The sequence below is a fragment of the Juglans microcarpa x Juglans regia genome, chromosome 3D (assembly GCF_004785595.1).
Source record: "Juglans microcarpa x Juglans regia isolate MS1-56 chromosome 3D, Jm3101_v1.0, whole genome shotgun sequence".
In the NCBI taxonomy this organism is placed as follows: domain Eukaryota; kingdom Viridiplantae; phylum Streptophyta; class Magnoliopsida; order Fagales; family Juglandaceae; genus Juglans; species Juglans microcarpa x Juglans regia.
The window spans coordinates 37,367,272-37,394,719 of record NC_054598.1 but is presented as its reverse complement, the minus strand read 5'-3'; the positions used below and the strand labels follow the sequence as shown (position 1 = coordinate 37,394,719).

At 35.1% G+C, this 27,448-nt stretch overlaps 2 protein-coding genes across 4 annotated transcripts; both read right to left on the bottom strand.

Annotated features, from left to right (window-relative positions):
• Nucleotides 1-179: 179 nt before the first annotated feature.
• On the bottom strand, nucleotides 180-4,636 carry LOC121255874. The gene is made up of 7 exons (XM_041156416.1): nucleotides 4,487-4,636; nucleotides 4,333-4,408; nucleotides 3,963-4,027; nucleotides 3,676-3,824; nucleotides 2,711-2,921; nucleotides 1,784-1,956; nucleotides 180-573 (listed from the first exon to the last, which is right to left on the bottom strand). The coding sequence occupies exons 1-6, from the start codon at nucleotides 4,487-4,489 to the stop codon at nucleotides 1,789-1,791; spliced, it is 672 nt and encodes a 223-aa protein (XP_041012350.1). The 5' UTR covers nucleotides 4,490-4,636; the 3' UTR covers nucleotides 180-573; nucleotides 1,784-1,788.
• A 1,070-nt stretch (nucleotides 4,637-5,706) lies between these two features.
• On the bottom strand, nucleotides 5,707-16,266 carry LOC121254879 (amino-acid permease BAT1 homolog). Of its 3 annotated transcripts, XM_041155068.1 has the most exons (9): nucleotides 15,916-16,258; nucleotides 15,211-15,471; nucleotides 9,832-10,092; nucleotides 8,460-8,478; nucleotides 8,131-8,350; nucleotides 7,842-8,023; nucleotides 7,347-7,636; nucleotides 7,127-7,256; nucleotides 5,707-6,141 (listed from the first exon to the last, which is right to left on the bottom strand). In XM_041155068.1, the coding sequence occupies exons 1-9, from the start codon at nucleotides 16,050-16,052 to the stop codon at nucleotides 5,794-5,796; spliced, it is 1,848 nt and encodes a 615-aa protein (XP_041011002.1). In that variant the 5' UTR covers nucleotides 16,053-16,258; the 3' UTR covers nucleotides 5,707-5,793. The 3 variants fall into 3 exon arrangements, with proteins under 3 accessions (XP_041011002.1, XP_041011003.1, XP_041011004.1); XM_041155069.1 differs by lacking the exon at nucleotides 9,832-10,092 and having other exon boundaries at nucleotides 15,916-16,266; XM_041155070.1 differs by lacking the exons at nucleotides 15,211-15,471; nucleotides 15,916-16,258 and adding an exon at nucleotides 10,243-10,780.
• Between the last annotated feature and the right edge of the window lie 11,182 nt (nucleotides 16,267-27,448).

The following is a 27,448-nucleotide window of genomic DNA, read 5'->3' as shown; positions in this document are numbered from 1 at the left end:
GACCCTATTAAATGTACTCATATCCATATCCATTTTAGACACAAGACACAATTTAGATTGTATACTCAAATATGCTTTAAAATCAACTACAGTTCGGTTGATGTCCCCTTCCAATTTAAATTCTGTACTTTAGACAAATGTAAGACACAATATGGACATTCGAAATATGCTAAAGCATCTGCATAAACATTATATGCATTCCATTGTCATAAAGCTTGAGCTAGTCATGAAGAAAAAAGTTCCCATAAATACAAGGGTAGACATTACAATTGGCACTCTCTTCTTTTCTCGATTTGTTGTTCACGACCGAGCTGCTTCAGCTTGTAGCAATAACTGTTGTTCCTAAACGATTTCAGTAATATCCATGACACTGTACAATTGAAGGCTAGATATCATATAACCGAAAAACAGAAAAGAACTATAGTTGTACAAAAGGATCTGAAGAGTAACCCCACTACCAGCCACCAGGCCCAATTCTTTTTTCTTTTTTTTTTAATCTGTATCACTACCAGGAACATTTATCTCCCAAAAGTGGCACAAAGACGATTCAAGTGCCGTGACTGAAGTATGAACCTGAAACAACACAATGCAGTTTGAAATTCGAAAGGTTAATGCTCAAAATAAACCCACATATACTAAGTTCCATGGTTAAATAAAAACCCAAGTTAAAACCAGAATAAATAGACATTCAGGGCTGCTGGAGGCCATTACCCCACCCCCAAACCAACCCATATCTTCAAAAAGCTTTTTCCCTTCAACAAGATTCTAACTGTGCTCCACTACCACTGTAACAGGTTATTTTTTCGTGAACCAACAATACAGCATGATGGCTGATTCTCTATTTTCAAAATTGTGCCAATCACTTACAAAAAAACAAATGTGCCATTCACAAAACATACCAAAGAACTCCACTTCAGCCAGCCAACGCCAATGCATTGAATATATCTCATCAAAACTGCATCGTATAAATTTATTTTGCATGTTCATGGACTACTTGAACACTCAAAAGGCTTTCCTCCTAATGGAGCAGGAGGTTTGGATAGTGAGTTGAGATGAGATGAAAGTTAAAAATTAAATAAAATATTGTTAGAATATTATTTTTTAATATTATTTTTGTTTTGGGATTTGAGAATGTTGAATTATTTATTGCATTTTGTGTGGGAGTTTGGGAAAGTTGTAATGATTAGATGAGATGAGTTGAGAGGCTCTCTCAATCCAAACAATAAGTGTTAGTTTCTATTTGATCCCTCTTTTAGTGACATCCAACAATGCTATATACTCAAGGCACCTTATCTCACAATGATATCTCAAACTATAAATTACCAACCTCAATGCTTATCAATTTGTTTTAATAAAAAGCATAGATAATTTCTGTAGAAATCAAAGCTCAAAACCAACCACTTTATGGAGGCTTACATCAACAAGAGGTCGGTCACACAAACCTCCTCAATTCTATTTGCTTGAAAAATTATTCGTGCCATAAATCAAAAAATAATTCTCTACGAAATGCGTCCTATGCTTCTGAAAAGTTGGTAAACATGTTGCTAAGAGTAACATTGAAAATGTTAACGAGCTGAATCTTGAAACAACAATATGCGTGCTCCCCATATTGATCCCGCAGGTTTCTAACTTTTCAAATGCCAATTTTCCTAAAGAATTTTTTATGGAAAATTTTAATGCCGATCTAGGGAATGAAATGGCCATAATATTTGAAATTAAAATGGCAATTAAAATAAAATAAAAGGATCAAAGAGGAGAATACAAACTATATTAAACATCTTACCTCAATCAGCTTGGCTTTACATGTACCTCAATAATGTCATTGTCCTCCATACCAAGGCCATCAGGGGTTTCTGCTGGACTTATTTTATTCCCATCAAAACAAAATACTAAGCTTTGTATGTCAAGCTTAACTTTATCTGCATACATTTTGAAGAGCCGCTCAAAGTAGTCATCCTATGAGATTAAAAGAAATCAACTTACATATTTGAAATTGCTGAATTCAGTACCACTACAATACAGAAAACATAAAGCCAAAAAAGGAATGGAAAAAAGATAAGATTTAAACACATAAGAAATGCATATATTCTTGTATGAATAGGCAGAATGAAAAACAAGAAACATACAGAGATAAAAATAATTAGAAAGATTTTTAATAGATACTGAAAAATGAATTAAAAAAGATGGTAATAGCTCAATTAAAACAAAATAATATTGATCTTAAACCACCATATGGTTGAATAAAAGATCAGAATTAAGCTTCCCGTCAGAAATGATCATCAAATCTTTTAAGAACATTCGATATACTGTTGACATTCACAAAGAAGTTCATGCACTATACTGATTTCAGCCCTATGATTCATCAACAAATTACTCTATCCAGCAGTAAGTATTGTGCTATCTGTCTCCTGGTACATCTCAACATTCTTCCCTCTTTTTTACTTATAAAAAAAAAGTATTGCAATGCATCATGAACAGTACAGAACTTTCACCATAATTATATTGAAATATATATATCATTTTTCTCATCAGAAACTGATTGACAGAATTGTGCAATGATCCGGGAGAATAGCAGAGAGTATGAGTGCATAAGCTAAACATTCATCCCACAATTCTGTTGACAATAAATGAGGGAATAATTATTAATAAAAAAATGAACATTAAGATTGTACTAAGTAAATAATTCCAAAGTTCTTGCACGAAGATATACCATGTACATGCGAAATTGCTTCAGCCCGTTCTTGTCTTGAATTGAAATAACTATCTTAACTCTTTTACAGAAAGGCTTTGATGGTTGGTCAGCGACAGTCTTCAAAGAAGATTGAATTGAATAGCCAAGTTCTCTTTTTGCAGACTCCTCCACAGCTCGCAACACCTCTTCAGCTGATTGTGCAAATGACACGAGCTCTTGCTTCTTTAACCTATATGCGAGGATAAATTTTGATAGGAAAACATGGGAAGGGAGAGGTGTTAATAAACAAGAAAAAAAGGTGCTCATGACTTTATAACTCTTGGCAAACTGCTCATGATTAAAAAGTAAAAAATTTTCTAAAAATTTCCACCAGATACACGTAAGGGTGCAGCCTAGTGGTCAAGGGGGACTTAGAACAAGCTGTATACTTAGACATCCCAGGTTTGATTCTACACTAAAAGTTCTCCTGGATTACCTGATAGATGATGGGGTCGTGTATCTAGGGATTATTACCAAGGGGTGAGTCCTAAGGGCTCTGCCTTGGCAAAATTTGGAGGCATAAAAAATAAAAAATTGTCACCAGATAATACATACAAGGTTGCTTGATTGATTATAACAACTTAAACGTCCACATATGGCCAGTATAACAATAGTTATCAACTACATGTTGCATGACATCATCACAATAGCAGTGCAAATTACATGTATAAGTAAAAACATTAACGTCTCAACATATGCATCTAAATGCCAAATAAATGATTACAGGTGCAAAGAACAAACTGTTGACGCACAGCACTAAAGATTTTTTACTTATGTCAAATAAGATAGCAAGAGTTGTCATTTGCTCTTACGAGGTATGGATTTTAATAGGCATAGATACTGGGTATATATTGTACGGATGCAATGTTTAAATAAAGTAACCTTTTAGAAGATTTTTGAAGTTTCTACTTTAGGAAGAATATGAAAAGAAAGGAGAAAAATACCTTAGATTCATGATGGTAGGATCCTCCTGAATCATCTTCTGAATATTGGTTGAAACCTTTGGTGGAGGAGTTAGCCAATCCAACTCTTCCTTTTTGTCAGAGTCCACAATATGTATTATCTTCGGATTTTCCTCCACATCCTCGACAACCTAAACCCCAATTGATAACCCCCCCCCCCCCCCCCCAAAAAAAAAAAATAAATAAAAAAAATAAAATTCAATCCTCACACAATATACCACACAGGAGGTACTGCACGTATACATGTATGGGATTGAAGAAAATCTTACAATAGGTTCGGAAATCTTCCTCCGTTTAGAGGATAAAGCTGGAGACGCATTCGCATCATCATCATCTGCCAGAAAAAAAGGGGAGAAAATGCAAACTGGTTACCTAGAAAAAAAAAAGGAGAAAGAAAAGAATAAAACTTCAAATATCACGGTTCAATTGTTTCAATATCTATAAAACGCAGTCGAATAAGGCTCAGACGAGATGAAATTTTCATTTCCCCGAGAGGTATAGAACAAACGAAACACCTAAAGTTCGAAAATTTAATGATCCCACCAATTCCTCCATCTCATTGGAGACGAAACAAAAGCGAAGAGTGATAGAAAGCCGAAAAGGATGCGTGAAGATATTCTAAAAGGAATCGATATTCACCGTCGAGGCACACGAAATTGAGAGGCTGAACGCGGCTGTAATCGAACAGGGGCTCGAGTTCTTCGGTGGAATCTGCCTGAAACCCAAACTCAGAGTCCGAACATGGGAGAGAAAGATCTCGAATTGAAAGCGACTTGAAGAAAGGGAGCCTCACCATTTTACACCGCGCTTGCTCTCTTACGGTCGATGACTTTCGAGTGTCCCGCCCAAACACGAAGATTTGTTAAGATATGATGTGTAAAAGTAGGAGTCGAATCGTGATGCTTATCCGAGACATGGGCTTTTCATATTAAGCTCATCACCGCAGGAAAAAATGAAACCTCAAAACCACATATAGAAATCATATTCACTGGAATCACTTCCCAATTAACAAATTTTAAATTGGATATTCAACAAAAATAAATAAATAAATAGAAAAGGACAATAATTTTGAACCAAAATGCATCGATATTTTAAATCAGAGCAGGCATAAATGACAAAAGAAGGTGTCAGCAACCGTATGATTGTAAAGAGTTAAAAGATGATATGGATTGAGTTGAGTTAAAATGATTTAAAAATAATGATAAAATGATTTGGGTTAAATATTTTATGAAATTTTGAGAAAGAATAAAAAAATATTAAATAAAAATATTATAAAGTTAAAATATTACTATAATATAATTTTTTAATATTAGTTTTATTTTAAACTTTGAAAAAAGTTGAATTGTTTTTATGTTTTGTTTGAAATTTTGAAAAAGTTATAATAATTAGGTAATGATTAGATGAAAAAGTTAAAATTTAAAATTAAAAAATATTTATAATGTTTAGATATTGAGATAAGATGAGATGAGAACGAGTATTTAAATCTTCATAACATACATGACTATGTTTCAATAGTAATACTATTTATCATTCTTTCATTCATTATTTTCACATCATCCTATAATGTGATATTATATAATCGATAAATTATTTATTATATTTTACTTGTCTACAAGTTATACCATATTGAAGAATGTTGAGAGGATAACGGTTAAAATGATGATAAATAGCTTTTCTCGTGTTTCAAAAACTTCATGTATTATATATTCTTCATTAACTTCTTTATCAATACCAATTTATCTCTGATGCGGTGTTAAAGCCTGGGGAGGGCAATCAAGCTCAATTTATTTCCAAACCCTTGTATTTAGATGATAAGAGTTTATCAATAAATTTCCAATGGACTGTATTCTGTGGTGTTCTTTACTGGAAGAGTATTGCTACATCCACAAATGAATTACACAAAAATAATCCCACAAACTAATGTGAGTCATGAGAGAAAAGAGAAAATATAAGAGTGGGTTAAGAAAATCTCTATGTTCTACTATGTTTCTAAGATATGAAAACAAAGACAAATTGCTCCAACTCCAACCAAGAGTGGCCATGAACCACCACCCAAAATAATATTTTGCTTGGATATGAAAATCAATGTACATTCGAGTTTCAGGTATCTACATTGGTTATAGGACCTCTAAACCAGTGACGAGCACTGAAGATCCAAGAAGAAACAGTAAGGACAAACAAACAGCCAACTGCTACAGGAGTATAGTTTAGAGTCTCATTGGTAATGGGATAGGCTACAGGCAAGGAGAAGAGAACTGAGATGGTTACCACCCAAAGAACGGCAACCCATCCAACAATGATTCCATAGCGACCCAAATTGAAGGGTCCCGGGATGAAGGACTTGCGTGCTAAAGTCACTCTGAAGAAGATGGGCAGGGCATAAGCAATGTACAGTCCTATAGTTGCTATGGATACCATAGCCTGAAATGCCACTAAGCTCCCAAGAGACTGCAAATAATAGGTTAGAATGAATAATTATAAAATTGACAAGTTCAAGGAATAGCAGAAACAAGCAAATTCATGCAGACCCAACCCAATCAAGTTTACATCACATCTCTAATATAGCATTTTGTCTACCTCTTAAGGACTAATCTATCTTTCGAACTGTCATCCTGTAACCAATGACGAAAAAAAGATGCAGTTGTGAGTCGTCACCAATAATGCAGGACGCCTAAATCTAAAGCTTTATTGTGTTTTTCACAACTCTTGCACATGCAAATAACGCCAGGGTTTCTTTTGTTTGCTGTTAACTAGATAGACCTTATTTTTTCTAAGCAATTGCATAGACCCAATTATTAATTAAAATCATCTTTCTTTCTTTCTTTGTGGCCACATACCTTCGGTGCCAATATGCATGCGGGCAGGTTCAGGGAAAACAAATATAGTCAAGCTTATTCCCAATAATATGGATCCGGACAAGGGGTACATCTACACTCCGGCATGGATACGCCAATACGAAGTCTTGAAGGATTCAGAAAAGTGAGAATACACTATTGAACAAATATAACTCTTCAATGTATGTCAAATTTGTTATTTGGTACCAACGACTTCTCTATAGCTGTTCTTTTACCCAAAAAGTCTATATACTATCAAGGAGTATCCAATTCTTATCCTAGAATATGTCTAAATTTTCAGATATATTTTCAAAATTAATATGTTTATTGGATAAATGTTAGGAGGTATTTTAATAGTATCATCTTCGTGATTGGTATGATATGAATATGACTCCCTTGTAGGTGTATCCAGAAATATACCATCAATTCTCATTGGTATCAAACAAAACAGTGACAAAATTGCCTGCACTAAATCAGCAACTCTAGTGCATACCATAAGCAACAAATATTTGTTCATAATGTTATATTGGCCATGATAATTGCAAGATCAGCACATCTTGTTTCTTATTTAAATAAAAAAAAAAAAATTGTGTGCATACCGTCAGTGCCATGCAAAATGATATAAAGGCAGAGAGCCACACTGCATTTATGGGGACCTCCTGCTTGTTCACTTTATGCCAAACTGATGAAAATGGCATGGCTCCATCTCTAGAGAAAGCATAAGCCATCCTACAAATGAATATTAAACAGTAAGTACCTAAGGGTTCAAAACTCTCTTGTTGAATCCTACCAAATGAAATAGGTCAGAAAATAGCCTACCTTGAGTTGCTAGTAACTGAACTCATACCACAGAAAAATATGGCGACGGCAACCACTCCCAAGCAAATAATTCCCCCAACTCCATTGCCATATCTATTCTTAAATGCTAGGTAGAATATTTCAGCAATGGCATAACCACCCGCATCATTGTTTTCATCTAGAAGGTAGGAAATGTTAGTAACTGCAAAGGTGATTCCAAGTATGTAACCCCATCCAACAATAATAGATATCCCAATGGAGCTTATTATTCCTCTTGGTCCATTCTTATCAGCATTCTTAGTTTCCTCTGTCTAGAAACAGAAAGTCAAAGGAAAAGATTTAGTTACTACAAAGGTGGTTTGCATATTAACGTAACAAAACAAAACATCCATGGTAAAGTTAAATAACATCTGGAGTTCCCTTGATACAGTGTGAACAATGCAGTGCATTTTATTTATATTATATTGAGGAGATGAAAGGGGAAAATAGAGGAAAAAATGACAAAAAGAAACTCACCATATGAGCAGAGGCATCATACCCAGTAAGCGTGTACTGACTCATTAGAAGGCCCAGAATGAATATGTATAATTTATTATTGATTCCATCACCATTATCGGTGTTGAAGTAAGTGAAAACGAACTTGGCACTAGCCCTTTCCGTTGCAACACAGGGAATGAGAATCATAAGAACAAATACACCTAAATATACCAAGAAACATCAGAGGTCCAAAAAAGAGATTGCCCCAAATAATAACATGGGGAAAAACTAGAAAAAGAAAAGAAAAATTCTGGTAAACACTTCATACCTACAATGTTCCATCCTGCAGCTAACTGTCCAAATAAAGATAACCAAGAGATTGGAAGACTGTTAATGATAGCATGTAGGAGTAAAATTCCCCCGTGGAAACCTATAACAAGATATTTAGATGCCTCATATCCACCTCCATTCTTCCCACCTGTGCTAAGTAGAATGATCACTTGAATCAGCTGTGCAAGTGAAAAATCTACACTCGTTGTAACAGCCCACTGCAAATGAAAAAGTATCCAAAGTGGTTAATAACATCCAAAACAAGCTTGATCTCCCTGTACATTTTGAAGGACATGAAATTCCAGGATACATGAGGTTGAGTAATACCTGACCAACAATGTTGAACCTGCATAAACATAAAAATCATGTACCGTGCATCAGATGTTGCAGCAAGAAACTTATCCATATTTTATGATTAATTTGAGATGCTGCTTAAGCAATATATCTAAAGTTTTAGGCTTAGTGACAACAAGAAAACGAAACTGGACACTACACTCATTGGTTCTGAGAACAACGGAACTCAATCTAATATGAGCTGGTAAAAACACAAAATGTTCTGCATTGCAATTCATTCCACAAAATCTTACACGTCAAAGAACTTCTTCATCAACGTTTCCCGCTAACAACTTCTATATCGGTGGGTTTTCCCAATTGTAATATGTGAAATCATCATTTGTCCCAAAAGCTTAAGCTGATGGGAAGAGATAAATTTTATTATTTATTTTATATCTTAATACTCTCATTCACGTGTAGGTCAGGCTCCTCCTCAATGAGTGGTCTAACAAATGAAATATTTAATTAATTAGAGTAGAGTATAGAGTCAGGGTTCAAACTCAAGACCTCTACTCTGATACCATGTGAAATCACCACTTGCCCTAAAAATTTATGCTGATGGGAAAATTTCGATTTTATTATTTATTTTATATGTTAACATAGTCTAATTTTATAAGGAAAAGTAAAACCAGAACATACCCTCCACACCCCCTCTAGAAAAAGAAAAATAAAAAGCGGAACAAAAAGAAAAGAAACGAAAAGTTGCAAAGTTAGGACTTTGTATTCCTAATTCTCAGAAACAGCGATTATAACAATTTTGCTTATGACAGACAGTGAACACTGTAAGAAGAACCTAATTACCGATTATGAAAAAAGGAGACAATAGCAAGCAAACCAGTGCCGAGCTTATTTTAGAGTTAACCCATTACTTGAAATCAAGCTTCTCCCTCAAGCACTTGAGAAATAGTTTCTTCCTTTAAAACTTAGGTTCCCTGCGTGGGTAAGCAGTACACCTTTTTCTAGTCCAAATGGAAGCAAAAAAAGCGATACAATCAACTAGGAAAAACCTTAAAAATTGGGACTTTCTTATGCCGCTGTCCGCTGTGATTGAAGCTTTAGCATAACAAACAACAAATTCCTTCAAGCACTACAGGTTCCAAGAACACATAACTCTTAAATGCCAAGCAGTACTCGAGTTTCTCAGCAAGTAATTACGTACATTTCTAAAGTCTAATCACTGCAATGAGGTGTCAGATAACAAGAAAGGCAATAAAAATAAAAATAAAAAGATAAAAGCAATCAAGGTGTGAATAAATTATTTTCTTCTATTTTTTTCGATGAATGTTGTGGTTCAATGTTTATAGGTCAAACTATCGAAGTAAATGAAATTGAACTTCCTGAGAAAACTACCCAAGAAAAAGATTACCAGCCAGTTATCCATGAGGCAAAAGGTGCCCAGCCTGGGCCAGCAAGCTTAGCACTCCAATAGTAGAGACCACCAGAGGTTGGGAAAGAGGAACAGATCTCAGCCATGGAAAACCCAACAAACATGGTGAAAGTCCCGGCTATTAGCCAGCCATAAGCCAAAGACACTGGCCCACCAAACTTTAACCCAGTGTTGTAAAGGGTGGTTACACCAGTAAGCACAGAGATGATAGAAAATGAAAACGCAAAGTTGGAAATGACCCTGCAATTCCCAACAAAACCCTTAAACCAAAAAACCACAACAAAACCATGTCAACCCGATTGACCCAGTTCATATTCCGCTATGAATTGAGGATCAAACGACAAAACAAAGCAAAGGATTATAGAGAAGGGTGCAGTCGAGAATATTTACGAGAGATCACGCTTGAGCTCTTGTTTGTAACCGAGCTCATGGAGACGGGTATGCCCTGAATCAATCAAGACGTTTCCATTTTCACGATCCAAACCCATCTTCTCACAGTAGGAGACAGACAGATAGACAGAATACCGCAACAGAGAGATTGGCTTTGGTTTTTTCAACCAAAAAGCGAATCTCTTTCCCTTCTTTCTCGGAGATTCCTCTCTGAAACTGATGGTCTCCTTCTCTGTTCAGAGAAGCATTCCCATCACATGAAATATTATCGCAAAATAATCTCTGTGCGCTAAAGAAATGGCGAGTGTCGGACCGTGGGTTCGCTCACATCCGTGGTCACTGGTCAAACAAATCCGCCGATAGCGGAATACGCAACTTGGATAGCAGAAGCAGAAGGTGCCGACAACGTGCTTTGGACTTCCCAACCATGCTCGGCTTCCTGACACTCGAGTTCCTATTTCCCATTTTTTTTTTTTTTTTTTTTTTTTTAACATTGTCCGTAGATGTAGCAATACAATAAATAACTTTTGGACTGACTTCGGCTTGAGCTGCCCAATCACAAAGAACACTTGACTGACCAAACATGGATGACTTTATGTTCCAATAATAGGATGAGGTAGTTTTCATAAAAAAAAAAAAAAAACAAAAAGATGAGGTAAGCAACATGTTTTTTTTTTTAAATTAATTTGTCTTTGTACTTATAGAATTGTATATTTTCAATGAAAAAAAAAAATCTAAAATGTTATTTAAGTCAAGTTTAAATAGTAAAATGAGATGAGATGATTTTAGATAAAAATTAAAAGTTAAATAAAATATTATTAAAATATTATTTTTTAATATTATTATTATTTAAAATTTTAAAAAGTTGAATTATTTATTATATTTTATGAAAGAATTTAAAAAAATTATAATGATGAGATGAAAGAAAATTATTTTTATATCCAAACGAGACCTTAGTCATAAAAGTTAGATCTTACATCAAAATTTGATTTATTCATTTATTCACTTCGATTCAGGTGTCGTTTGGATTCGAAGATGAATTGAGATGAGTTATGAATAGTAGTGAGATTTGTGAGTTAAAGTTGATGAATAATAATGAATAGTAGTGAGATGAATTGAAATGAGTTGAGATAATTTGCGAATACAAACTGGGCCTGATCAACCTCATCTTTAATTTATATAATAACATTATCGATTCAATCTTATTGTTCATTCAGATCAATTTAATCTTTCATTTTAAGATTCAAAATGGGATTTCGAGACTTCTATTTTTTATACATAATATTTTAATTCGAAACTTAAGAATACGTGTAAATTATAACTTAAATTTTAAAATGGATACGTAGTTTGTAGCATTAAGATTAAAATTGAATTTTGTTTAAGTACTTATTCGAATTTGAGGATCTCAAGGATAAAAAAAGATAAAAATATGAATTAGTCTAATAATATTTATTACTCCGAGCATAAATTTTTTTGGACATTATTAAATGTTGAATAGATATGGTAAAGACTTTTAAAATCATAGAAAAAGGAAAAAATTATAAAGGTTAAGATTAAATATAATTTATTGATGTTGTTTACATTTAAATCAAACGTGACCCGCAATCATGCATCAACATGTTGCCTTTTAAAACATCTATTGATTGTCATTTCATTTATGAATAAGAGTAACGATATACATCACTTTTATCTTATTTTGATTATAAATAATATGTGACACATTTGTCACTATTAGATGATAAAAAAAAATATAATAAATGATATTTAATAGAATTTTCCTTAAATACAGCAAGTTGCATGGAAATTTAAAAATGAAAGCCAGACAAAATATCTAATTTTGACTTCCACCTTTCATATGCTACAATAAATTGGATTTTTCCACAAATTGGGAAAATTTTTCAAAAATATCTAATTTGTTTTATTGGGTACTGTGCTGTAACGCAAAAGCTGGATCTAAGTATCTTATGAATAGTATTAATTAATGTTCCCACCATAGGTAGAATTAAATTTCTTTTTTCAAATTTTAAGATATAGAATAAGATAAATACATGTATAAATTAGATATTACTATATTTATATAAAAAAGAAATTTTAAAGCAAACTAGGAAAAGTCAGATTCTGCACATGAAGATGAAGATGAGAAGATTCGAATCCTTAACGAATCTCATTTTAAAGGAATAAATTAAACAAGATATTGACAGCTTATAGATTGGTTTGCATGCTTAATTATTCTCATATTGGAATTTTCTTACTTTACGTTTTTAATTTGACTTTTGAGGGAGGAATCTAAGACCCAAATTACAGATCATGGAGTCCTTTGGAAAAATAAAATAAGAAGAAGAAGACGTGTCTTGTATAAAATAAAACATGCACTCTTTCTTCTTTCTTGACCATTTGATGAAGTCATGATATTCGCATTAGAAATTTAGAATATCACGCCAAAATTATGTTCTCGAGGATCCCAAAAAGTCACGCAATGCATCTAAATATATATAATACCGATTTTTTTTTTTTTTTTTTTATTTATAACAGCAGATGTTCGGGCAAGCTTGTGCACCTCGACTAATCTTATGGGACCTTAAAGTTAACAATCGGATAAACCTCTAGTAACCCTAAGAAAATTTGAACTAGTGATTATTAGAGAGCAAATCTAAAACCGAACCAGCTGAACTACCTGCAGGATTAAATTGAGGCTTATGGCAACAATCTTAAAATGCTTTTTAGTTTCCATATAATAAAATACAGATTTTTATTTTATTTTACAGTTAGCCACTAATTATTGTAGTTGCTTCCGTTTGTCTTTATTTAATTTTTTTTCTTAATTACAGTAACAATTTTTTCTCTTATTATATGAACTAATAAGCTGGTTAATTCGTCATTATTTATAATCATTAATCATAAATAGTTTTTTAGAAGTTTTTATTTTGTAATAGTCTTTCTTAATTTCTTTTTCAGAGAATTTCTTTCTTGGGAGCCTTCTAATATTATTTCCTAAATAATTTTAATTTTTTAGGAAATTTAAGGACTTAATTCTTGATAGAGGCCATTAATATATTTTTTTCCCTCAAGAGGCCTTAAGTAGTGGGGGCCCTAGGCAATTGCCTAACTTGTCTAGGCATTGACCCGATTAGGGGTGAAATCGGTTCCGTTCAGTCCAATTTTAAATATATTTTGAAATCGAACCGGTCTAAGTTGGTTTAAGAATTCTGATAATCAAAACCAACCGGTTAATCCAAAGAATTGAAACTTTCAGTTTCGGTCCACTTTACAGGTGTGATTCGATTTTAGACTTTTCAACTCAAAACACTATGCATATAACCAATTAACCAAATAAATGTTAAAAATAATTAACCAAAATGCTCTAATTAGTGTAATTAAAACATGCATTTAATAATACTATATTATATATGTAAGTATGTAACTTAATATGTACCAATAAATAATAACATGTTAATGACTTAATATTAATATTCATGTACATGTTTAGGAGAAAGTTTATATTAAGAAAACATAAATCATATAATTAAAATCTCATGTTATATTACTTTTATAAAATATATAATATATAGCATAATATATATAATATAAAAAATAATAATATATATATTTTAGTTCTGTTCGGTTCGGTTCAATTCAATTTTCATATCATGAAAATCAGAACCGAGCCGATTTTTAACCAGTTTCGGTTCTTAGAAACTGAAAGATCGGTTTTTTAGTTTTTTTCTTACATCCCTAAAGCTGACCCTAATATATCTCAAACTTACATACATCGTTAGCAAAGACATACCATACCTGTCTTGAACACTCATAAACGTCGTACCACGATGATGATCTATTGTTAAACCAAATTCATGTTAACTAATTTAGAAAGGTCTAAAATTACTCTTTGATATGAGCAAGATAGCATTTTGATGTTTACAGGCATAGCTAGGATGATGAGTTTTTGGATGATCTGAAGTCACTAAGATGCCTCAACTCATTAAATATAGATAAGAATTGGCATGGAACATCCTCAAAGAAAATCGACATAGAGCATGTATACTTTACATGTCTTACATGTTAGATTGAGAAGATTACAACTCAAATATTTATATCAACTTACAGAAAGAAAGAATCCAACAAATCACATTCCCTCAATTACCTAAATTACCTAAAAAACATAGGGCAGTGGCCTTGTTTTTTTTTTTTTTAGATCTTGTTTTCATTTAAGGAGTTTTTAGTTTTGTTATAAAGAATAATGCTAAACCCACAATCCACACCCTCTCTCAATGCATAAAAAGAGTATATCTAAGTGGGGGGAAGAGTCTCAGCTCCTCCCTCCTTCTCTCATCCCCTCTCCTTCCTTTTCCATGGCTTAGAAGTTATGGATGTAAAATTTCTTCTATGTTTTTTCTCATTAGGGACAAAAATTGGCTTATCTATAGCTTTCGAGATACTTTCAATTTACACGCGATGCACTATCGGATTCGCAAGCTGCCAATCTACAAAGAACAATAAGCGGTGTTGTAAAACGGTGGACGAACATGTTACATGCACCGTCCAAAAATGGCATGTGGGCCTCATGCATTGTCCACCACCAGAGCTCCAAATGCCACATGTGCCGCTCCATTAGATTCTCGAGTCTTAGATCCTCACAGTCAGTACGTGGGTACAGATTTGCGTGCTTCTCGAACACCTACGAAGCATTGATCGAATTGATTCTCTATTCTCGCCTATCTTATTGCTTTCTCTAAATCTAGAGTACACGTGCTCTTCTATCAAGTAGTAGAAGACAGACTTTCTTTAATCGCAACACTTTGAGGACTGTTTATAAAATCCAACTTCATGATTTTGTATAGTGTATGAGATGGTAAATAGCAAAACTCTACTTTAAGCAAAGAGAGTGGGATTTGTACTTTGATTATTATATTGAAATCATTTGCTTTTAAAAAAGAAGAGAAAAATAATGGTATAAGTACTAGTGCGTACCAGCCGGTGAGCCAAGAGGCAAAGGGGCCCCAGTCATTGCCGCAGAGCTTGGCGCTCCAAAAGTAGAGTCCACCAGAAGTAGGGAAAGCAGAGCAAATCTCAGCCATCGACGCACCAACGACCATAGTCAGCATCCCTACTAGTGGCCATCCGTATACCATTGTAACCGTCCCACCGTAAGTGAGACCCGTACCGTACGTCGTCGTCAGACCCGTTAGCACTGATATTATGGAGAAGGTCACCGAGAAATTTGCCATTGCCCTGCACAAAAGCAAGTATGATTAGAAAAAAGAAAAGAGGCGAGGCATTGAATGGAGTTGTTTTAACTTCAAGATGGATTTGGATGTCGATCTTGAATTGATAAGTACAAAAGTTATTAGGATATGTTTGGCAAGTGGGATCACTTCAAGTAAATCGATCTCCATTCCAAATAAAAGATTCCAATTTCACTTTCATTTCCCAAGCTGTTTATATTGCTTTAGGAAACCTCAAAGTTATACTCTCATAATTATAATCATTGAAAAATTCAAAAGCTTACGCCAATCAAACTTGGGAAAAACCAAGAACATGCAAGAGATATATAATCATGCAGAAACAAATAAAACAACACTGGGTTCTGAATTGAAAAGCTGAATCGAGATTCCAAAACAAAAAAATACAGAAATTAAGGAGAAAAAACAGAGGGAAGAAGAAAGAGAAGCGTACGAGAGGCCCCGGGTGAGTTGACGCTTGTAACCGAGCTGCTGCAAGCGGACATCATCGGAAACAATGGAGTCTGCAGAGTCTAGAAAAGGGTGATAGCAAGAGCCTCCATCTTCACTAATTCGAATGTTACCTTCCATTTTTTTCCTTTCGAATTCCTTCGGAAAGAAAGATCGTATCTTTTTTGGGCACAGAAGTTGATTTTAATTTAAATATAAGTGATTCTAAAATATGAAGAGTTTGTTGGGGGCAAGTCAAATCTAACAGTCAAAGTTCATATTTTAAAAGAAAAAGAAAACGAGATGATATTAAAAGCAGTGGAGGGAGAGAGGTTTTGACAAGTCGACGATGATGAACGCCGAAAAGGTTGGCCTCCAACTTCGGTATTGAATGAGTGAGAGAGGTGAGACGTACGTGCAGTATGTTTGTTAATTAGTAACAAGTAATGATATACACAAATAATATATTATATAATAATATTATAAAATAAAGATAATTATAAAAAATATTGTGAAAAATATTATATATAAATCATTTTCTATTAGTAATAAGGTAGACTAGGGAAGAAGTAGATGGGCATTTGTTCACCACATGTACCCGGCATTAATGCAATTATTGAGGCCATTATTGTCCTTCTTCATTAACGCCCGCATGCATTAGTTTGATAGAGTGGTTGTAAAAATTTAGTTTTGCGTTTGGATGATTAGCTAATTTCAGATGATTTATAAATATTAATAAAAATAATAATAAAAAATCATGTTTAATTTATAAATAGTAATAAATTATTTATAAATAATAATAAATATATAATAATAAAATTACCAAATAAAACATACTGAATATATAAATACCTTCATTTAGCTTGGGCCTAGGGGGAGAAGTAGGTCGGCTTAATTTTCTTCTTCAATTAATACTGACATCTAATACTAATACATCATTTTTTATTCAAGTTTTTCTATTTATGAATCTATTTATGAGTTGATGTGGAGAACGCATCAACTTGCATATATATATATATATATATATATATATATATATATATATATAATATTACTGATGCATTAGAATTTGACTTGAAAGAGAATTGAATTATTTTATTAATTTTTAATTTTCTTATCAAGGGGATTTATGCAAAGATTTTAATAATCACTATTAGACGATACAACTTGTATAAAATCTGAATCAATTAGTAAAAGTTTGTATAAACTCTTATAACTACGTATTCGTTAGTTTTTACAATATCATTTTAAACTTTATAATGTGAATATCTTAGGTATTTAGATCGATCGTTGATAAATATTATAATTCCTTATGATCTAACCATTGATATATATATATATATATATATGTATATATACAATTATATAAACTAGATAAAGATAATTAAAAAAAAAATCAAAGTAGGTTTGTTAAAATTTGTAGATAACTTGACAAGATATATAATACACAATACACATGATGATTATATGTTTTGTTACAATTAAAATTGTGAAATATGTTTCAACTTATTCAATAAATAAATAAATTGTTCATAATCATGAATATAACTCAATGATAAGTTTGAACTAGATTCGTGTTTGAATAAAAGTAAAATGAATAGAGCCCGACTACTAGTGCTATTTATTTGAATCGGTTCATCTATAATTTTATGAGTAATAAGTAGAAGTCCCAAAGAAACAAATCTCGCGTAAACCCTTTGTAAAAAAGTGAATCCCATTATAAAAAAGAATGATTGTATTTTACACTTTTTAAGGTGAGGTCCACCTTTTCTACAAAGGCATGGTGAGCCTTGTACAAATCATTTCTCTAATCTTATTACATTCTCTCCATCACTTTTTGTTTTTTTTTAATTTCAAATTAGTGTTCTTGTTAAAAAACTTTCACATGCATTAAAATAGATAGTGGTTTCAAAGTAAAGGTATATATATAATTGGGTTTGAGGTATGGATTATATATATATATATATAGATATATATTATATATAATTTGAATCACTGTACTCGAAAGGATCATTGTATATAAGAATACATGCAATTTACGTTACAACGCTTTTCTACAGATCATCGGGGAGGCCATGCAAGTCATAGATGTTAGGAATTAGGACCTACCAAATTCACCCACAGGATCAACTTTTTGGTGAAATATGAAGAAAATCAGAGAAATAATAACAATACAAGAATTTACGTGGAAACTCTTAAAAATAGGAGAAAAATCACCAGACCCAGAAAAGAAAATACACTATGTGAAAAATTATTATAATCACACAATTTTTCTCCTCACCCCAAATGACACCCACAAAGCTTTCCCACTAGTAAAACTTTAACTCTCACCTATTTCCTTTTTACAAGAAAAGGCTAATAGAGGACTTTTCTTAGAGTCACAAGTTACTAATTAAGCTTATGACTTGGTGTAATTAACTAAGAGGCTAAGCACCCTATTTATAGGCCTTGAGGCTTGCTCCTCAATTCTCTCCCACCGATGTGGGACTCCAAAGGAGCAAACCCAACAATCTCCACCTTGCGACTTTGGCTGGTCCCACAGCCACGCTCCACTACAATGAAGATCTTCATAGTTTCTGCTATTATGCTCCACCATAAAAGCATACCCACTTAGAATAAACCAATTCCAAGCATTTCAATTTTGACCCATGTCGAAAATAACCTTGCTAAAAAATTATGGTGTAACTTCCACGTTTGGCTTTCTTGGAAGTTCATCAGCCATCGACATAAATTTCCACCACACACCATGCATTAATGCCAAACCAATGAATGTGTGCAAACTTGTGGACCCACTAACATTAACACATCCTCTATTATGGCAACTTTAGGAATTAGCGGCATGCCATGAGGATGTACATGTCCATTTAACAGACATCGTCTTCCATGGAGAGAGATACAACATTGGTTTCATTACCAGTATCTCCATTTACTGACTTGGAGCCACTTGCTGAACCTGCTCCTGCTCTTGGATAATTTTTCTTGACGTGCCCAGATTGTCCACACCCCTAGCAGACTACTTTCATCTTCATAGAGTTCTTTCTCTTCCCATTACCAGCTACTACCAATGCTAAGTTTTCAGGTGAACCATTTCTTCCACCACCTAGTCTTCTCTCTTCAGAAAAGAGTTTACTGGTAACCTCTGAAAAAATTATTTTCTCCTTCCCATGTATTAAAATAGGCTTCATATGCTCATAGGAAGATAGAAGAGACCAGATGAGCCTCAAGGCTTAATCCTCATCATCAATTTTAACTCCAATAGATTCTAGCTCAGAGACAATGCCATTGAGAACACTTAAATGATTTGAAATAGTCGTACCTTCACTCATCTGCAGTGTATGAAACTGATCCTTCTGGTACACCCGATTTGAGACGCCCTTTGTTTGATACAACTCTTCGAGCTTTTCCCAGAGTTATTTTACCGTAGATATTCCATGAATATTTGCAAGAACATTCTTGGCCAAGCACAGACATATCGCACTTGCTGCTCTCAAATCCAGATCCTCCCAATCTTCATCGCTCATTACAGATCTGCTCTTTGTTTCATCAGTCACGCTAGTATCACTGCTGACTTCAGGGATTGGTCTGCCCTTCAACGCCTTGTGTAATCCTGATTGAATCAAAATTTCCTTGACTTGAACTTGCCACAAGCCAAAATTGATTCTCCATCAAATTTCTCCACCTCATATCTGATAGAATTTGAAGCCTTACTTCCTGACATTGTCTCGATGAATTTTACTGTAGAAATGAATGGTACTCACTAAGTAAGTTCCCAGGAAAGATTATTCTTTCCTAGACAGAACTTCAAGGTTCCAGGAAAGATTGGAGGGTCACACTGGACCACTTAAATATCAATCTCCTAGACAGAACCTCCTTAGACTGTACGTATCCACACTACCACACCAAAGCTCCACCCACCAAAAAGAACCTAGTGGCTCTGATATCACTTGTTAGGAATTTGGACCTACCAAATTTACCCCCAGGATCCACTTTTTGGTGAAATATGAAGAAAATCAGAGAAATAATAACAACGCAAGAATTTACGAGGAGAAAAACCACCAGACCCATAAAAAAATACACTATGTGAAAAATTATTACAATCACACAATTTTTCTCCTCACCCCAAATGACACCCACAAAGCTTTCCCACTAGTAAAACTTTAACTCTCACCTCTTTCCTTTTTACAAGAAAATGCTAATAGAAGACTTTTCTTAGAGTCACAAGTTACTAATTAAGCTTATGACTTGGTGTAATTAACTAAGAGGCCAAGCACCCTATTTATAGGCCTTGAGGCCTGCTCCTCAATTCTCTCCCACCGATGTGGGACTCCAAAGGAGCAAACCCAACAATAGACGTCTCAAATTAACTTCCACAACTTTCAAATTACAGCAAAAACAACAACTAAACCCAAAAAAGAAATCAACTTTCAAATTACATATACAATCCGCTGGAGGTTGCATCAATTTCGCGAGTAGACGCCATCCTCTTATACATTTCCAAAACAAACCTGCCATCAACTTCCTCACCATTAGAGACCATGGAAATCTATCAGCCTTTGGGAACCCTCTTTCCTCCAAACAAATCAACGTTGTTCAAGTTCCCAACGTTGCCAACCAATCGAATCATCATGTCAACATATGAATCATGCAACTTTTCCAGAAGCTTAATCGGTGAAACAACATTAATATTATTGTTAAACCTGATCAGTTTTTGGCTTGATCTTCTTACCCTCCAAAACCCCCGGCTAGCAACAGAACTCCCGCGGATTGCGAGCCTTATAATCTTGAGCTTCCTTTTATTGTTATTTGCAGTACCATTAATCAACCTTTGGTATCTCCTCCTCCTCCAATACCTCTTCAAGCTTTCATAATATGCAGAAGGATTAACGATCTCCATTTACTGCTATATGATCAGAGAGAGACAGAGAGAGGAGAGAGAGAGTACTGATATGTTACTATTAATTACCTGCTGAAGTTTGATGTGGAAAGAGGGCAAGGGACAGAGGCTTTATATAGATTGGGAAGCGAATACTTGGTGTGAGGTTTGAATATGGGATTGTTGTTATCGACAATTCCTGGAAAGAACATCAATCATGTGGATGTAAGAGACAACAAGAAAGCTGTATATATTTGTTCAGCAGTATTGCCTTTCTCATTATTAGCCTTAATAAGTCTGTAACACATTCAGGTTTACCATCACAGCAGATACACACATCACCGCAGTGGTTTTATGCTTGTTCTAGAACTTCATTGTTGGTACGGTAGTTATTCTCTGTTGTACATATTGTTGGTCTCTGCTGTGATTTGCTTGTAATAGTCTATTTATAGACTCTGTCAAAACAGAACGAAATACCATTGAAGCATCTTTCTTCTCTCAGTCATTTTATCAAACATGGTATCAAGAGCCATTCGACTAAATTGTCAAAATTGATCCATGGCTTCTTCTTCTTCTTCTTCTTCCATCCCCTCCATCACCTCCTCCTTTTCCCACATAGTCACCACCAAATTAAATACTGATAATTACCTTTTATGGAAGGTCCAAACATCTGCTTACTTACGGGGCCAAGATTTATACTCCTATGTAGATGGCTCTCTTCTTTCTCCACTAGAATTTCTCACTACTAGCACCGACCCATTACCCAAACCCAACCCACAATTTCTGTCTCGGCGTCGCACTGATCAGCTGGTTCTCAGTGTGCTTTTTTCATCCTTATCCGAGTCCATTTTGGGTCATGTTCTCTCTTCCATCACGACTCGAGATCTCTGGACCAAACTCTCCTCTATGTTTTCATCTCACTCACAAGCTAAAGAGTTTCAGGTAAGATTTCAACTTACCAATCTCTCTCGTGGAGAACAATCAATTTTCGAGTACTTTGGCAAGATACATATGCTTGTTGACACTTTGGCTGCTACTGGAAGCATTATCTCTGATAAAGAACTTGTAACCTATCTTTTAAATGGGTTAGGATCTTCTTATGAGAATTTTGTTACTTCCATAACTACAAGAACTGATCCTCTTTCTTCTTATGAACTCTATCTATTGCTTCTAATACATGAGACTCGTCTCTCTCACAATACAAAAAATACCATCTCTACGGTTGAAATGTCTGCAAATTTTAGTTCCTCAACACCCTGTGATCAAAGGGGTCGTGGATCCTTTAGAGGTGGCCGTCAAGGAAGAAATCGAGGACGCTTTACCTCCACTGGCAGAGGTCGCTCCTACTTCAATTCTACAACATCACAACAGAACTCCTCCAGAGCTACCTATCAAGTATGCAACAAACCAGGCCATGTAGCCCTTCAATGCAGAAATCGTTTCAACCTCTCGTATCAATTTGAAGCAGCTCCAAACTTCTCAGCAAACTACACTGCCCCAAGCTCTCTTTCAGATACCTCTTGGCATCCAGATTCTGCAGCAACACACCATATAACAAATGACATGGCTAACTTGAATCTATCTTCAGAACAGTATACTGGTGATGAAACAATTCGTGTAGGTGATGGTATGGGTCTCCCCATTCATGGTTTCGGTGATTTTTCCCTATCCACCTCAACTTCTTCTTTTTTTCTTCGTAACTTGTTACACGTTCCTTCGATAATAAAGAATCTTGTCTCTGTGCTTAAATTTTGCATTGATAATCGTTGTTTCTTCGAATTTCACTCCTCACTTTTCTGTGAAGAACTCTCAGACCGGGAAAATCCTCCTCACTGGACCAACCCGTAACGGCCTCTACATTTTTCCCACCACGGTGACCAGTTCCAAATCTCCTTCTCCTTCTGTGCATGTTGGTGAACGTACATCTGTGGCACAATGGCACCGGAGGATGGGTCATCCTTCTCTTACACAAGTGTCTCGCATTTTGCACAGCATACGTTTGCCAGTGTGCCCAACCGATTCTCTCTTTCAATGCCCCAAGTGTCCTTTAGCAGAATCACATCAGTTACCTTTTCCTTCTAGTCGGGCTATGTATAATGGGCCCTTAGAGTTAGTTTGTTCAGACTTATGGGGTCCAGCCCCTTATGTTTCTCGCCTTGGTTTTAAATATTACATATCCTTTGTTGATCATTTTACTCGTTTCACATGGATTTTTCCTCTTAAACTCAAATATGATGCTTTTCATGTATTTTCAAATTTCTTACCTCTTGTTGAACGTATGTTTAAAACCAAGTTAATTACCTTGCAACCCGATGGAGGTGGTGAATTTAAACTCATTACCTCTATGTGTCAAAAACTTGGCATTAAACATCGTCTCTCATGTCCATACGCCCATCAACAAAATGGACTTGTCGAGAGAAAGAACCGCCACATTGTGGAAATGGTCTTGCTTTATTGGCCCACTCATCTCTTCCTTTTACCTATTGGGCCAAGGCCTTTGAGACTGTAGTTTATTTAAATAATCTGCTTCCCTCTCCAACCCTCAAAAACAAATCACCCTATTTTATGGTCCATCAACGAGAACCCGATTATAATTTTTTGAAAGTATTTGATTGTGAGTGCTGGCCCAATTTAAGACCCTATGTACAAAATAAGCTCAATTTTCGGTCAACTTCCTGTCTCTTTTTAGGTTACAGTACCACTCACAAGGGTTACAAGTGCTTGGATCTAAATACACAACGCCTATACATTTCCCGTGATGTTCTTTTTCACGAAACTTCATTTCCCTTTACTAAATCTCGGCCCAATACCGCACCAACTTCCTCCTTTCCAACACATGTTTCCTTACCCATTCTTAATTCTTCCTTGCTCGGCCCATTTCCAAATTCACTAACATCTAGCCCAACCTCTCCCAGACATAACTCTCCTTCTTTACTCGGGCCTGCTCAAACCCAACAACCACATCCATCCTTATCATCTTCAACCTCGAGACCCACTGTGTCCTCCCTAAATTCCGATTCCTTTGCATCCATTCAAGCTCCACTTTCTTCTTCTCCTATTCTTGTTCCTCCACGTTCGCCGATCATCACCCGAGCAACAACAAATTCCTCCCACCCATGTATTGTCACCGACGGAACCATCCCATATCCTACTCGACAGTGTTTCATCACCACTACCTCTGTTCCTGATGATCCTTCCAGTTACTCCATTGCTTCTAAATTCTCAGAATGGCGTGATGCCATGGCTCAAGAGCACTCTACACTCCTCCATAATAATACCTGGAGTTTAGTTCCTCCTATCACTGGTTCTAATGTGCTTGGATGCAGGTGGGTATTCCGAACGAAGACCAACGCTGATGAGTCATTTGAGAGACGAGAAGCACGCCTAGTTGCCAAAGGATTCCACCAGCAGCCTGGAATTGACTACAATGAGACCTTCAGTCCAGTAGTAAAGCCCACCACCATATGTCTCATTTTATCCATTGCAGTCACTCAAAAATGGCCCCTGCGACAATTGGACATCCAGAATGCCTTTTTGCATGGCACCCTCGCAGATAATGTCTACATGTAGCAACCTCAGGGGTTCATCGACCCAGCTCACCCAACGTACGTGTGCAAGCTTCACAAGGCCATTTAAGGCCTCAAGCAGGCCTCAAGAGCCTGGTTTGCTCAACTTAGCTCATGGCTTCTACACTATGGTTTTACTGCATCTAAGACTGAACCATCTTTGTTCTTTCTTCATCATGCTGATCTTACCATTTTTCTGCTAGTATACGTTGATGACATCGTCATCACTGCCTCTAACTCGTCAGCCATTTCCTCTCTTATACAAGCTTTAGGCACTGCATTTCCTGTGAAAGACCTCGGCAACCTTTCCTTCTTTCTTGGTCTTGAGGTGGACTACACCAAGAATGGTGTTCTGTTGACTCAAAGAAAATATATCAAGTCCCTTCTTGCTCGCAGTAACATGCTACATGCTAAACCGATGTCTTCACCCATGGTTGCTTCCCTCAAGCTCTCCAAGTTTGATGCACCAGCTTTCAATGATGTTACATTGTATAGAAGTCTGGTTGGGGGCTTACAGTTTTTATCTTTAACAAGACCTGATATCTCTTTTGTAGTAAACAAAGTATGCCAATTCCTTCACTCACCAAAAGAGTCACACTGGAGTGCAGTAAAACGAATTCTCAGATATCTCAAAGCCACTGTTAATCATGGCCTCATCTTTAATCCTCAGTCCAGCTTTACTCTTCAAGCCTACTCCGATGCAGACTGGAGTGGCTGTCCCGATGACAGAAGGTTTACAGGAGGTTATTGCATTTACCTCGGCAAGCACCTTATTTCATGGAGATCTAAGAAACAAAAAACTGTGGCCAGGTCTTCGACAGAAGCGGAATACAAGGCCATTGCTGCCTCAGATACTGAACTTATCTGGATTCAAACCCTTACTCGTGAGCTTGGAATTCATCTTCATCAAACTCTCATTCTCTGGTGTGACAACCTTGGAGCAACTTACCTCTCAGCCAATCCAGTCTACCATTCAAAGACAAAACACATGGACATAGACTACCACTCTGTCAGAGATAGGGTTGCTGCCAATACACTCCGTGTCTCCTTCATCAGCTCTAAGGATTAGATTGCAGATGTTCTTACCAAGCCCTTGGTTGCAGACAAATTTGTACACTTTAAATCGACTCTCAATGTGGTTGACACCACCTTGGATTCGAGGGGGCGTATTAGCCTTGATAAGTCTATAACACATTCAGGTTTACCATCACAGCAGATACACACATCACCGTAGTGGTTTTATGCTTGTTCTAGAACTTCACTGTAGGTACGGTAGTTAGTTATTCTCTGCTGTACATATTGTTGGTCTCTGCTGTAATTGGTTATTTCCGTATCCTTTGATTTGCTTGTAATAGTCTATTTATGGACTCTGTCAAAACAGAATGAAATACCATTGAAGCATTTTTCTTCTCTCAGTCATTTTATCAAACACTCATGACCAGGTAAGCGTTAAAAATTATGAGTCGAATAAGTTAAAAAGTTTTGATATTCTAATGCATATATATATATATATGCATGCATGGTGTGATTAACAAGTCCAAGTCAAGAGTCTATCTAAATATTCTAGTGCTCGTAATTTTGAACTGAATATTGGAACGTCTTGCATGCCTGCCTCCATTTTGAGCATTTAAAAAAAATATCTAGCCTGATCATGCACCCCTAGCTAGTTGTTTCATCAAATTACCAACATAAAAGGTTGAATTTCCATGATTAATCCATCTTATGTAGTTATCTGATTCAGAGTGATGACCCTTTACACAGGTCTGGGTCATGCGGTACGGAATTGCTACGTATAATAAATTAAGCAGAAAATAACAAAGAGTAATACTGAGTAAAAACCTCGAACAAGTCTTGCGCTTATTGTAAAAAAGTAGATCTTATTAAAAAAATAGGTCTATATATAAAGGGACTGCACGTATATTCGTAGATAATTTGTCTATCTAGAACTTATACAAATCCTAATAAAAAAAAGAACTTATACAAATCATTTCTATAAGAAAAAGATGGTATTTGTGTGAGAATGAGAGTCCTATCATCTATATTTATATAGAAAACTTCTATACGTACAAGTACTACAATCAATTAGCTAGCACGACTGGACAGACTGGTACTCTTCGTGATCAGTATATCTTCATCAAACTTGCATGGGGATCTAGATCTAATTGGAGATAATTACGTGCTAGCTGGATTAATCGAATTTTCATGATCGATCAAAGTGGTCAACTCTTCCAATAATTACCAGCAAATAATTAAGTAAGAACTGGTAAACCCAAATCACAAATTAAGTAGTTGATCATAAACGTTGTCATGTTTTGAGTCTGTTGACCAAGGAAATTCTGGGATCTGTCTCCAAATAGCAAAAAGTCCAGAGGGAAACGCCAAAAGTTCTTTTTTAATTATGATATACAAGACATGGCTTTAAATAGCCATGGTGATCCTATGGATAATAATATTCCAAACTACAACTAAATAAATTATTTCTTATTAATTTATTTATTTCACAGAATACACGAAACATTTAATTTCTATCTGATCTTTTAATTATTTATATGGATTTACATTAGTACTAATTAAATTACCCCGTCCTCCACTAATATCCATGTTTTAAATTCCTATGAAATAGTAGTACGTCGTACGTCAGTCATTCGGTGCTCACAATGAAATGCTAGCTAGCTAGTATAAGCTGTTAGATCTCTACTTTAAAATTTAAGCAATGGTAGATCATACAGTCTTAAGAGCGTAAATCTCTTGCACTTCATTTAAAAAAAGTAGAGTCTAGAAAAAATTTATATTAGTCTTATCCATTCCAAATAAAACTAAAATTTTAGAATTTTTATTATTATTTTGTTTCAAACAAACGAAACAACTTAAAATGGAGCTAGGAGTTAGTATTAGTAGTCTCTATAAAGAGAGTTATCTGCTCAAGCAAATTATTGCTGCTTAGTCGCAAAGATGGAATTATAATTATATGAAAAATTATTCTCATAAGTTATTATTTACTATCTCACACTTTATATCTTATAAAAAAAAGAATTATAGATATAGAGTGTAAAAATGAATAGTGACTAATGTATAAAATTCTTATTATATATTGTGTG

Coding starts and splice junctions, on each gene's coding strand:
- LOC121255874 (XM_041156416.1), bottom strand. Junction 2,922..3,675: donor CCTACCATCATGAATCTAAG/GTATTTTTCTCC, acceptor CCTCGCATATAG/GTTAAAGAAGCAAGAGCTCG. Junction 1,957..2,710: donor AGCAATTTCGCATGTACATG/GTATATCTTCGT, acceptor TTAATCTCATAG/GATGACTACTTTGAGCGGCT.
- LOC121254879 (XM_041155068.1), bottom strand. CDS start 16,052: ATGGAAGGTAACATTCGAATTAGTGAAGATGGAGGCTCTTGCTATCAC. Junction 10,093..15,210: donor GCCTCTTGGCTCACCGGCTG/GTACGCACTAGT, acceptor TGGGAATTGCAG/GGTCATTTCCAACTTTGCGT. Junction 8,024..8,130: donor TGCAGGATGGAACATTGTAG/GTATGAAGTGTT, acceptor TGGTATATTTAG/GTGTATTTGTTCTTATGATT.